The 12,210-nt window shown below is 34.9% G+C and overlaps 1 protein-coding gene across 2 annotated transcripts in view; it reads right to left on the reverse strand.

Moving 5' to 3' along the window:
- Positions 1-234: 234 nt before the first annotated feature.
- The window catches only part of TTK (TTK protein kinase), a 38,500-nt gene continuing 26,524 nt past the window's right edge, over positions 235-12,210 (reverse strand). For both annotated transcript variants that reach the window (XM_036413216.1, XM_036413215.1), the window contains exons 16-22: positions 11,979-12,130; positions 10,822-10,946; positions 9,414-9,494; positions 6,197-6,373; positions 5,459-5,543; positions 4,868-4,959; positions 235-723 (exon numbers count right to left, since the gene is read on the reverse strand). In XM_036413216.1, the coding sequence (XP_036269109.1) occupies positions 637-723; positions 4,868-4,959; positions 5,459-5,543; positions 6,197-6,373; positions 9,414-9,494; positions 10,822-10,946; positions 11,979-12,130 (799 nt within the window). In that variant the 3' untranslated portion in view covers positions 235-636. The remainder of the gene's footprint in view (positions 724-4,867; positions 4,960-5,458; positions 5,544-6,196; positions 6,374-9,413; positions 9,495-10,821; positions 10,947-11,978; positions 12,131-12,210) is intronic.

Below are 12,210 nucleotides of genomic sequence, written 5' to 3' on the forward strand. Positions count from 1 at the left end.
GTGCCCGCAACCAATGTACATGCCCTTGACCGGAATCGAACCCGGGACCTTTCAGTCCACAGACCGACGCTCTACCACTGAGCCAAACCGGTTTCGGCGGTTGTTTATAGTTTTAGATATCTTTTAGGCTTGCTTGTTACTATGGCTGGAGTCTGGGAAAAAAGAAATAAAACTCTTGTATGCAGATGACATAATTATTTATATACAAAATCCAACAGAATTTACTAAATTCTACTCCCTTAATCCAATTTTTATTAAGAATTTTGTGCCAGACCAATATATTTGTTTGAAGAAAATAATTTGACAATTTTAACATTTTAGTGTCATTTTATACTACAAAGCTTTATTTACATAGTTCTTCAGAATATATTTCAGTTGTCCAACCATTGTTCCAAGTGTGAAATGATATCAAATAGGTTAGATTTATAGAAAAGCATAACAGAGAAAACAATTCTATAATTAAATATATAGTGCCTTTAGTGGTTATTATCTTCAGTTTTCTTTTGAAAATCCATTGAATTTTTCTGCCAATAACTGAGTGAAGTTGTCTTCAAGAGCAAATTTATACAGAATCAAAACTATGACAGTCCGGTGTATTGTACGGGTGATATTTGACAGTTTCTGAGTAGCTGCAAATCACTTCTTTTCCCCCTTTTTTTCAAAAGTCTTGGATGATGAAGAGGAATCATGACTTTGGTCACTACTATAGTGCTCATACAAAGTCTGAAATTAAAAACACAAATCTGTTTTATAACTTAAAAGTCAACATATTATCAGATTAATAGATAACTAAATATTTTGAATATAATAAATTTCTTACTCTTTCTCAAATAAGGACAGTTTTAGATAAATTCATATACTGTAAAATACACCCAACAGGAAATATACTTTCCAATAATATCTAAACTAATGAACAGAAGACATAAAAAGATCATATAAATTATCTTAAGTATAATTAGCTACATTAAAATCTATTATTTTTAAAAGGGGTTTAAGGCTAAGCCAACATCTAATATATGAACATGGTATCTTTACCATCAAGGAACACATAACCTTTTTGATAAAGGTAACTAATCCACCTCAATTTCATTTATAGAAGACTTTAAACAACACATTGGTAGAGGAGGACTCAAGATGGCTGTGAGAGGGCAGGGCGGGGCGAGGATAAAACTCCTGACTCCACTGTGGGGCAGGGCCGAGTTATCCCCCATTAACTGGACACCAGCCCAATCAGGGTCCGCCAAAGCAGTGACATCACCACCGGAGTAAAACCCCAGGACTTGGGGAAATTCGCCCTCTTCCGCCATGCTGTTGGCGTGAGTGGGACAGAGCCCATGCTAGCATGGAAGAGGCTCTTTTGTTTTTGCATCGGACTCGGCTCCCTGGTGGTCCTCGGGGATCACGAAGTCTGGGCGAAACAGCTGCACAGGTAAACACCTAACCACAGCCGCACACAATGATTTCAATAAAATACAACTAAAATATAAAATGGACATTGCCCAGAGCTACAGGAAAGTCAACTGACTGGAAAATCTACAACAAGAAGAAAAGAGAAAACCAGAAGGAAAATCAGAGGAGCTGTAAAAGCCTAAGGTACGAAGACACGCTGCGCGCGCGGAGAGGACAGCGCCGGAGAGGAGGGGGAGGCTGAGTGCCTGACTGGCGTTCCCTAGAGGGAAGGAGATAAAAGCTCCGGACTGTGCTGAACCCCAGACCCAACAGCACTGAACCCCAGTTCTAGGCCAGACCCTAGGGACCCAGGCTAATACAGAGGGAGCCTGGGCTGTGAGGCGGAATCCCAGGGGAGCAGCAAAAGGCAGAGTCCCCGGAGGCACGCACATTGCGCGCATAAAAGGGGCGGTTGGCTGTGCCGCGGGATTGCCCTGGCGGGAAGGAGACAAAAGCTCTGGACTGCTCTGAACCCCACTTCCAACCCCACTTCTGGCTGAACTGAACCCCAGTTCCGGGCTCATTGGGGGAGAGCCTACACTGTTTGGTAGCAGGCGAAACTCGAGGGCACCTCACTCTCAGAGGTGCTTGCAGCAAGTACTGAAGGACCCTGGGGATTACTGAGACTCAGGAACCTCATAGGGCGTGGCTGACGGAAGCAAAGGCTGTATGCTCCACCCTGAAATTCGGCCCCCATCCAAGCAGAACACAGAGACTTTTAAGGCTACCAACTCAGGGAAGCTGCGAAAATGCCGAGACAAGGAAATAGATCACAAACAAAAGAAATGGAGGACAAAAAGTGACTGGATATAGAGTTCAAAACCACGCTTATAAGGTTTTTCAAAAATTTCCTAGAAAAGATCGATAAGTTCTATGAGGATATGAAAAGGGATCAACAAGAAATAATAAGGGATCAACAAGAAATAAAGAATACATTGTCTGAAATAAAACATATTATACAGAGCCCTAAAAACAGAATTGCAAGAATCAAGATTGCAAGAATCAAGTCAAAGATTTGGAACATAAGAGCCAGAAGACACTCCTCCACAGAAGCAAGAAGGCAAGAGAATCCAGAAAGTTGAAGATAATGTAAGAAACCTCTGGGACAACTTCAAGCGAACCAACATCAGAATTAGGGGGGGTCCCAGAAGATGAGAGAGAGAGCAAGATATCAAAAGGAATCCAAAGAAGACCACACCAAGACAAATCATAATTAAAATTCCAAGAGCAAAAGACAAAGAGAGAATATTAAAAGCAGCAAGAGCAAAGCAGGTAGTTACCTATAAAGGAGCACCTATACAACTGTCAGCTGATTTCTCAACAGAAACCATGCAGGCCAGACGGAAATGGCAAGAAACATTCAAGGTGATGAATAATAAGAACCTACAGCCAAAGATAATTTATCCAGCAAAGCTATCACTCAAAATTGAAGGCCAGATAAAGAGCTTCACCAATAAAAAAAAGCTAAAGGAGTTCATCACCACCAAACCAGAATTATGTGAATTGCTGAAGGGGGTTCTTTTGGAAGAGAAAGTAAATAAAGATAAAAACTATGAACAACAAATACGTAACTATCAACAAGTGAATCTAAAAAGCAAGGAAATTAAAAAAAAAATCTGATGAACAATATTAACTGTTGAATATAATAGAATCAGAGGTATGGAAGGGGAGTGAACTGATGATTCTCGGGGAAAAGGGGAGACGGAGTGTGGAAAGAGACTGAACATAAACTGTGCACCTATGGATGAGGATAATGAGGGATGGGGAAAGGGCAGAGGGTGGGGTGGGAACCTGGTGGAGGGGAGCAATGGAGGGGGGGAAAAAGGAACATGTGTAATAATATGAACAATAAAGATTTATTATAAAAAATAAAATAAACAACACATTGGTAGAAATTTAATATTGAGATATGAAATATAGAGCAAAATTACAAAACAAACTTTGTCTAATTTTAATTCCTAAAGCCACTGATTAAGTCATGAGCACTTGAGAAAACTTAAGAAAAAACTTACCTTATATCTTACAAATGCAAGGTAGTGAGTAAATAATTAATTCCTGCAGTAATGTGTCCAACTTCTGAACATCTTTGATTGGCTTTACCATAGCCAAGAGAGCAAAAAGCTCCCATAATTGAAAAATGATGTCATAATTTAAATATGTAATTAGTAACTGCTTGGTAACTAAACAAGTTGGTCAGTAAGCACACATAAGGTTCTAGAAATGATCAGGTGTTTGATGGCAGTGAGATAAAAAAAAAATGATGGTATAGATATAAACAGGCCTTGGGAAATTGAAAGGGTTGAGACTTTTTTTTGAGAAATGTACTGACGGCTACATACACATCTTCATATAAGTCATTATGTGACAGATACTGTGATTATTCTGAGATTATTTAAGAAAAATATTGGGTAGAAGAAATGAATTAAAAAGCTGTTAAGAATTGTGTTGGTGCCGAGACTGGTTTGGCTCAATGGATAGAGCGTCGGCTTGGGGACTGAAGGGTCCCGGGTTCGATTCCGGTCAAGGGCATGTACCTTGGTTGCGGGCATATCCCCAGTAGGGGGTGTGCAAGAGGCAGCTGATCGATGACTCTCTCTCATTGATGTTTCTAACTCTCTCTCTCTCTCCCTTCCTCTCTGTACAAAATCAATAAAATATATTTAAAAAAAAAAAAAAAAAAAGAATTGTGTTGGTTTAAGACAAATTCCTCATTAAATTTATTCTAGTTAAGATTTGACAGCAATCATTTGAATGTACTTTATATAACAATTCACTTTCAGTTATGCTATCTACACAATAAGAATGTAAACCAAATAAATCTATACATGTCAAAAGCACATATTAAGTGTCTAAATATATATAACTAGAGTCCCAGTGCATGAAAATACATGCACTGAAGGGGGGTCCCTCAGCCCAGCCCACCTCATTCTCACAGTCCAGGAAACCTCAGGGGTGGGAGGTGACACAACGATCAGGGGAAGGCAACGCCCCCATCACACCTCTGCTGCTGCCACTGCCAGCAGTGCGAGCCTTGGCTGGCCCTGGTTACCTGAGTCTCGGGTGTCCCTAGGTGGCTGGGCAGCCGCCATCAGAGGATTGCCTGTGCCTCAGGCTGGCCCTGGGTGGCTAGGGGACTGAGGGGACTGAGGGATGGTGGGCTGCAGGGATTGGGCACCACCGTCTTTGAGGGCATGGCAGTCGATTAGCATATTTCCTCCTTATTGGCAGTGGGTGCTGCCATTTTTTGTGAGGCTGTGGCAGTCAATTAGCATATTTCCTCTTTATTAGATAGGATACTATTTCATAGTTGATCTGATGATTAGACTAACTTTTATTTGAATTATCCATTTAAATATTTAATGCACTAAACTATATACAACAATTAATATAAATGTAGATAGAAAATAGAAATATTTACTTTAGCAGCTTTCAAAATGGAATTAGGAGAATTCAGACCAACAAGTTGACCCAGAACATGTTTCATTTCTTCAGAGGTTTTCTTATGGCTACCTGTAAAAACATATAATTGATAATACATTGGTACCAACAAGAAAAATATAACTTCATATATAAACACACATTTTGTTAAATAGTATAATAACTGGCATTCTTATAATTTATCACTGATCATAGCCCCTTTACCTAGGATAAGTAAAAATATATGCCAGCAAGTAAAGAAAGGAGATTTCATTTATTTTAGTATTTAGCTTTAAAAAAGAAGCTTTCTTGCCCTGGGCAGTCTGGCTCAGTTGGTTGGAGTGTCGTTCAGTACACAGAAAGGTTGGGGGTTTGATTTCTGGTCAGGGCACATACCCAGCCTATGGGTTCAAACCCCATTTGGAGCATGAGGAGGTAACTGATTGATGTTTCTCTATCATATTGATTTTTTTTCTCTCTCTCCCTGTCTCCCTTCCTCTGTCTAAAATCAACAAAAACACATTCTTGAGTAAGGATTAGAAAGAGAATTAAAAAAACGAATCAGGTAATATATTGATTTTTAAAGAAATACCTGGGTGAGTTTGAATATGAACATATGGATGCGCCAGAAGCTCAGCAATGGATATCCTCTTTTTAGGGTCCCTTATTAAACAGCACTATAAAAATAGATTATTATTACTTTTTTAAACAAAGCAAGTTCTCTTACATAATATTGATAAAGTATGTTTTTCAGGTTGAATCGTATCGCAGAGGTTGCTTTCTAGATAGCCTACTCAGAAGTGAGATTATTTCACATCATATTTTGCAAAATCCCCAAGTATTCATTTTAAAACTAACACCCTCAAAGTGAATATAACATGACTTAAAAAGCAAAATCAATCAGCAATTTCTTTCAATGGACCAGTTATAGCTAAGCCACTTAATAATTTCAACAATTTTAGCTAACAAGTAAGTCCAGTTGACCATTGAACAGCATGGGTTTCAACTGTATGGTCCACTTTTTCAATAAAAACTATAAATGTATTTTATTCCTTGATTTTCTTAATAACATTTTCTTTTCTCTAGCTTACATTATTGTTAAGAATACAGCAGATAATACATATAACATATAAAACATGTTAACCAACTCTTTATGTTATCATTAAGGCTACTGGTCAACAGTAAGCTATTACTTTGTTATGTTTTTGGGAAGTCAAAACTTATATGCAATTTTAGACTAGGGGGGATGGGCACTCCTAACCTCCAGGTTGTTTAAGGTTAACTATATAAAATATATTGTTCTTCTATATCCATATACTATTAATGTTACCTTTAATACATCTTGAAGATCTTTCTCTGGAATATCAGGAAATTCAATTTCATGATTAGGGTCAATTATGGCATGTAATTTAGAAATCTGGTTAATTATATGCTGAAATGGTGTTTTCCCATAAGTCATATAATACAAAATGCATCCCAAAGACCAAACATCACTTTTGGGGCTTATCTAAATAAAGAAACAAACAAAATAAAACAACAGAAATAAGTTGCCATTATTTTGATATAAAATCAAATGTAATGTTGCTGACAGGATAATAAATGATTAAATGTTAGATGACAGTACAAATTGAGTATAATATACTCATACATATATATTCTAATACTCAAAATCATAACTAAACCTAAATTAAAGTTTAAGTACTATATTTTGTTTATGACAAAACGGGTTTTTCTAGTTTTAATTATAATTGGTTATTTTACCAGGAGGTGAACTTCACTTTAAATCTTTCAACAAACTCATAATTAAAATATTTCAACTAAAACAAAATACTATAATCTTGTCAATTAATGAAAATATAAAACTAAAAAATGTAATTGCAAAATTTAAATTTACTTAGTTATTGAGTTGTAATAAATTATTTCTAATACATTTTTATGTAAACTTATAATATGTATAGGTTTTTAAAAGGTTATTTAAGTTGAGCTATCTTAAACTCAAGACAAACTATAGGGCCACACTGAGCTGGGCTTGAATCACTAGCTGATAATTCTATGCATCTCTGTTTCCTCTCACTTCTAATATAGAATAATAAAAGTACCTGGTTGGGCATAACTATGAGATATGAATAAGTATAAGTATTACTTATTAAATGTTCTTTGTATTAAATATCTCATTAGAAATAATGTGACATTATAATATTTAATAAAAATATAAATTAACAGCAATGGGTATAATAAATGTGAATGAATAAATTCCTCTTTTAAAGATATATACTCAAATATACAGTAAAACAAAATATAACCAAATACTCTCCACTAAAGATTAATCTAAACCAAATGACACAGAAAGATGAAAGGAAAAAAATGGCAAAAAATTGACATATATAACCAAATGCAAAAACAGGTGAAAAACAAAAACAGAAGAAAACAACAGCAATATTATTAGAAGAACAAGAGAACATGGCAAAGTGTCTAACACATGAAACATTTTCTATAGTCATAAAAGGCACAATCAACCAAGAAGATATAATAGTTATGAACTTCTATGCAGTGAAACCACATTTTAAGTAGAAACTATAAAATTATTTTGGGGAGAGGTAGAAATTTTAATATACCTTTCAGAAGATGACAGATAAAACAGACCACATTATCTGAATAAACATTCAGAAAACTGAGTATTAATTCAAAAATAACCTCCTTTTCCTCTAACCACCTGGAATTTAAGCCAATTTCTAATTTAATCATAGCTTTAAAAGGTTATCAGATAATGGGGAAAATGGCAATGTCAGCATAGTTTTTCAGTCTCTCCAAATTCCCAGATAAGGTGGACAGAGTAACAGCAAAACCATAAAAATAGAAACTATAACAAAATCAGGTGAAAAACTATACCCAGGAATGCCAGAATATAAGTGTATGGAGACAAACCACCAACAGCCACAAGTCCTGCATAGCCGAAGCAAGTAATCAATATAACTGAGATCTCAAAACAGAAGCCTCCATATAGCCAACAGGTGTTCACTGGAAAGCAATGTGAGGCAGAGCTAGATGGGAGGAGTTTGGAGCTCTTCAATAGCAGGAATAAACTCATATGTTCGGATAAAAATTTATCTTCTTTACAGAATCACTAAGGCCATTAGAAAATAGCAAGTGATTCACCTGAACTGAGATTTAATAATATACACTGATAGGCCAGATTATTTTGATTTCTGAATGCATAATAATACACACACACACACCACCACACACACACACACACACACACACACACACACACACACAGAGTGGCCAGATTATTATGTGTTCAGAGATCATAATAATCTGGCCTATCAGTGTATATTAAAGCACTGGGTTGACAACTGAAAAATTCTGAATTTTGAATTTAATTCAAAATAAATTTTATTTTAAAGGAAAAAAAAGAATAAAATAATTTTGAAACTAAAATTACAAATTTTAGGAATTAAGAAATATAAGAAACAACAGAGTAAAACCTATAAATAGAAGCAAAAGTAAAACACAGTGAAGTTCAGTTTTAATATTTTAATTATAAGCAAGTATAGTGAGATTAAATGAGCAATTATTTAAATCCAGAAGCTAGAAAAAAATAATCTTAAAGGTATACAAATAAAGATAAAAGTAGAAATTAGAGAGTACATGAGAATAGTTAAATGAAACCAAGACTTGTTTCTTTTAAAGATATATAGAAGCCACTATTCTGGGGGAGAATGAAAATATAGTTTAGCAAATAAAAGCACATTTATTCATCAATAATTTTGAACTGGATAATGTACTAAGTGTTTTATATTCTTTCTCATTTAATTCTCAATTATTTTTAAAACACGTACTGTTTGTAAAACTAAGTTACAGATGAAGAAACTAGGCAAATTGAGTTGCAAAGACAGTGAAGAAGCAGATCTATGACTTGAACACAGACCCTGGACAACAATGTGTGTTTCCATCCAGTTGGTTACAGCCTCAGAGAACAGATTAGCTTGGCAGCAGAGGCCTTGTGGCAGGCCACATGGGCCCAACAAAGGGCACTAATGAGCTGGCACAAAGCTCACTGAGGTGGTCAAATAAGGTGAGTGGGAAAGTAGCCAGTAGCAGGCCAGGAAAAATTATATACTAGAGTAGTATTTGAAAATATAGAATTCACAAATGAATAATTGGTTAAGAAATAAAATGTAAGCATCAAAGAGGAAACAAAAAATTTCAAAGCTTACTTAAGGTGTCCAAACCAGTGCTAATTTCGTCTTTATTTTTTTCTTTAATTTTAAAACTTAAAAATACCCAAGGTGCATTTCTTGTAGGCATATGGAAGAGTAGATGTGGCATCACCATATTAAAAGCACAATATTAAAGAACAACCTCAAATCAAAAAGGAAGGGTGAAATTAAATTCTATAACAATCTACTTAAGAAATCAAGATCTCTGCAATGGCCTAAAATGTTTTAGAACATAAAGAAACAATTTTTATTTATCTGTTAAGTTTATTCAGAGAACAGACCATTACCTATTAATGTTAGACAATTGACAGACGTTTATAGTACCTTTGATTTGGATTTCCCATTCTCTCTTGAGGAAGACATATCTTTGATGGCTTCTGGGGGCATATAATTAACTGTACCAACCTATTTGCCAAATCATAGAAAACACAAATCAATGATAATACTACATTCTGTTTTCAATTTAAAAAAAACATGAATGCCAAATTCTTAGAAATTTAGGTAATTTGATAACAGTAATATATGAAAAGCTTAAACAACCAACAATAAGACATAAATTTCTTCACAACTCCAGCAAAATAAATGGGGTTCATATCATCAAATTGACTCCTTTCAGAATGCTGAGCTTTTTCTATGATTATGTTGGGCAACTACCATAATACTGTCCAGGCTAAAATTATATTAATGGTCAAACACTTAGAAAGAATTGATCAATCACACATTTCTGTGCTGAAATAGACTGAGAATGTTTGTTTTATGGTGTGTTTTTTGTGTCGTTTTTAAAATGAACCAACCACTAACAATGTAGCTCTTCTCCAAGTACTCCCTGGGCCCATGTCCAAACCCAGATTGGATGGGTATCTAAATCATGTAAGATTTTTCACAGTTGGATTATGCCAACCTTACACAGCATTCATTTTATTCTAAAATAAACGATTCTGCTTTCAAACATGGAATACTGTATTTTTAGGGCATTGGCATAGAAGATATCTTCAAAACAATTCACAACTAAGTGTTCAGTCATATTTTTAATTTAAAGAGAAGTGATTGTTCCATAAAATGTTTGAAGGGAACGCTGCTCATCTACTCTTCCTACTAGACTACAAAAGTCTAGTTTTACTTCTAGAATGAAAGCAGATCCACATCAGAAATCTGTACAGTACATAGAGCACAGCGTCTCGACTCCAAGCAGGATTGTTTTTAGTTATTCATGACAATCTTTTAAAGTTTGCTACTGCATACCCTACTATAAAAGTGCATTTGAGAACAACATTTACTGTGGTGTTTCCAAAATAAAGGCCCCCTTAAGAATTCTCTTCTTTTTCAAGTGTAAGTGATAAGAAAAACTTTACTGGAATAAAATTATTTTATTCATGGACAATAAAAAACATGTAACTGCATTTTTGATTGCTACCAGGAAATTCTGAGACCAAGTCCAGGTGAATTTTAGATCATGACCAAGATGATTTCCAAGACAGGTTACTGCCTCTCTATTTTGACTGTAGAAAAATCATCCAAAATTGATGGATATACTTCTACCAGATTTTGACTTTCTATATAAAATTGTGTTAGTCATGGCTTTTATTTGTTTTTATAGTATCTATTCTTATAAAAGGCTTAAATCCCTTGAAGAATGAGGTAGGTAAAAATAAAATCCCCGTTAGCAAACACTTCACAAGTGAAAAGGAATTGGACTCCACTGGGTGACAACCAACCATTTATTAAGTCTTACCTGAGAGTCTTTAACAATACTTGTTGTATCTGGTTGCATTTGGTTTGCAATCCCAAAATCAATTAGCTTTAGCATTCCATCAACTATCAGAAAGTTAGCAGGTTTCAGATCACTGTGAACAATGCCTTCAAAATAAAAATCCTTTGTAATATTAGACAATGTAAAACATACTAAGTATAAAAAAATTCAAATCTACTGGCTGTGTTGATTCCTTTACTTACTCAATCAAAATAAATATTCATTTTTTAATGTATTTTACCAACATAAAGCACCTGCTATATGCCAACAATATTATTAGTTTTATATATTATTATATAAAACTCTATTATTAGTTTATTGCTTGTATTGAATCATTTAATACACCCATGCTGAGGTAAGTATTATTATTAACCCTATTTTTAGGTGAGGAAACTAAGGCAAAAGAGTTTAAATGACTTGTTTGATGTCACAGGGTCTAAGTGACAGTGCCATGAATTGAACCCACGTAGTCTGGCTTCAGTGTTTATGCGTAACCACTGTAATTTACCGCCCACTGGGAAGCATTGTAAATTACGCTGTGAGACAGACCCTAATGCTACTGATGCCCCCATCCCTACAGTTTGACCTTGATCACTGGTGCATTATCTTTAACTTACAGAAAGTAAGACATGAAGAGACAAATTATAATTATCTGGGTTAACAGTTGTTTAGAAGCCCTAACAAGAACCAAGTCCAAGTAAAAACTAACCAGAAGGAAAGAGTTAAAAATCGAAACAACAACAAACTAACTTCCACACAAGGCACACGACACAAAATGACTAAAATGAGTGAAAGAAACATCTCAGATTTTTAGGATGCCTGAACCCCAAAATCTCAGATCTGCTATAATCCAAGTATTTGGAGACCTAGGTTATGACTATGTTGATACTGATAAAGATACATTTAGTATTTATTGATGCATTATGGATGTGGGACTTGAGTTCATGCCATATATTATTTGGTTGACAGTGTTTTAGAGAAATGGTTTTGTTCCTTCATCTTTAAATAAACTTCCAAAATCTTTAGTTTATCTAGTCTAAAGCTGCCAATAACAATAATTTAAAATTAAAGGAGTATGTCTCTAAGGAGACATTATTATTAGATATTTTAACTTTACATAATAAGAGATTTTACAATACCATGTTGATGAATTGTGTTAACTGCCTCCAACATATTTTTCCAGTAACTCTTGCGTTCCCATGGATCAATGCACTTTTTCTTTTTAAGCCAACTATTAAGATCAATATTTCCACACTCCATTACCATGTAGATGTACTGATCCGTGATTTCACTGTCATAAAAAACAAATAAAAACAACAAAACAATAAATGCTTAGGTTATACTATTAAGATCTACTACCGTGTTTCCCCG

The sequence above is a fragment of the Pipistrellus kuhlii genome, unplaced genomic scaffold (assembly GCF_014108245.1).
Source record: "Pipistrellus kuhlii isolate mPipKuh1 unplaced genomic scaffold, mPipKuh1.p scaffold_m20_p_5, whole genome shotgun sequence".
In the NCBI taxonomy this organism is placed as follows: Eukaryota; Metazoa; Chordata; class Mammalia; order Chiroptera; family Vespertilionidae; genus Pipistrellus; species Pipistrellus kuhlii.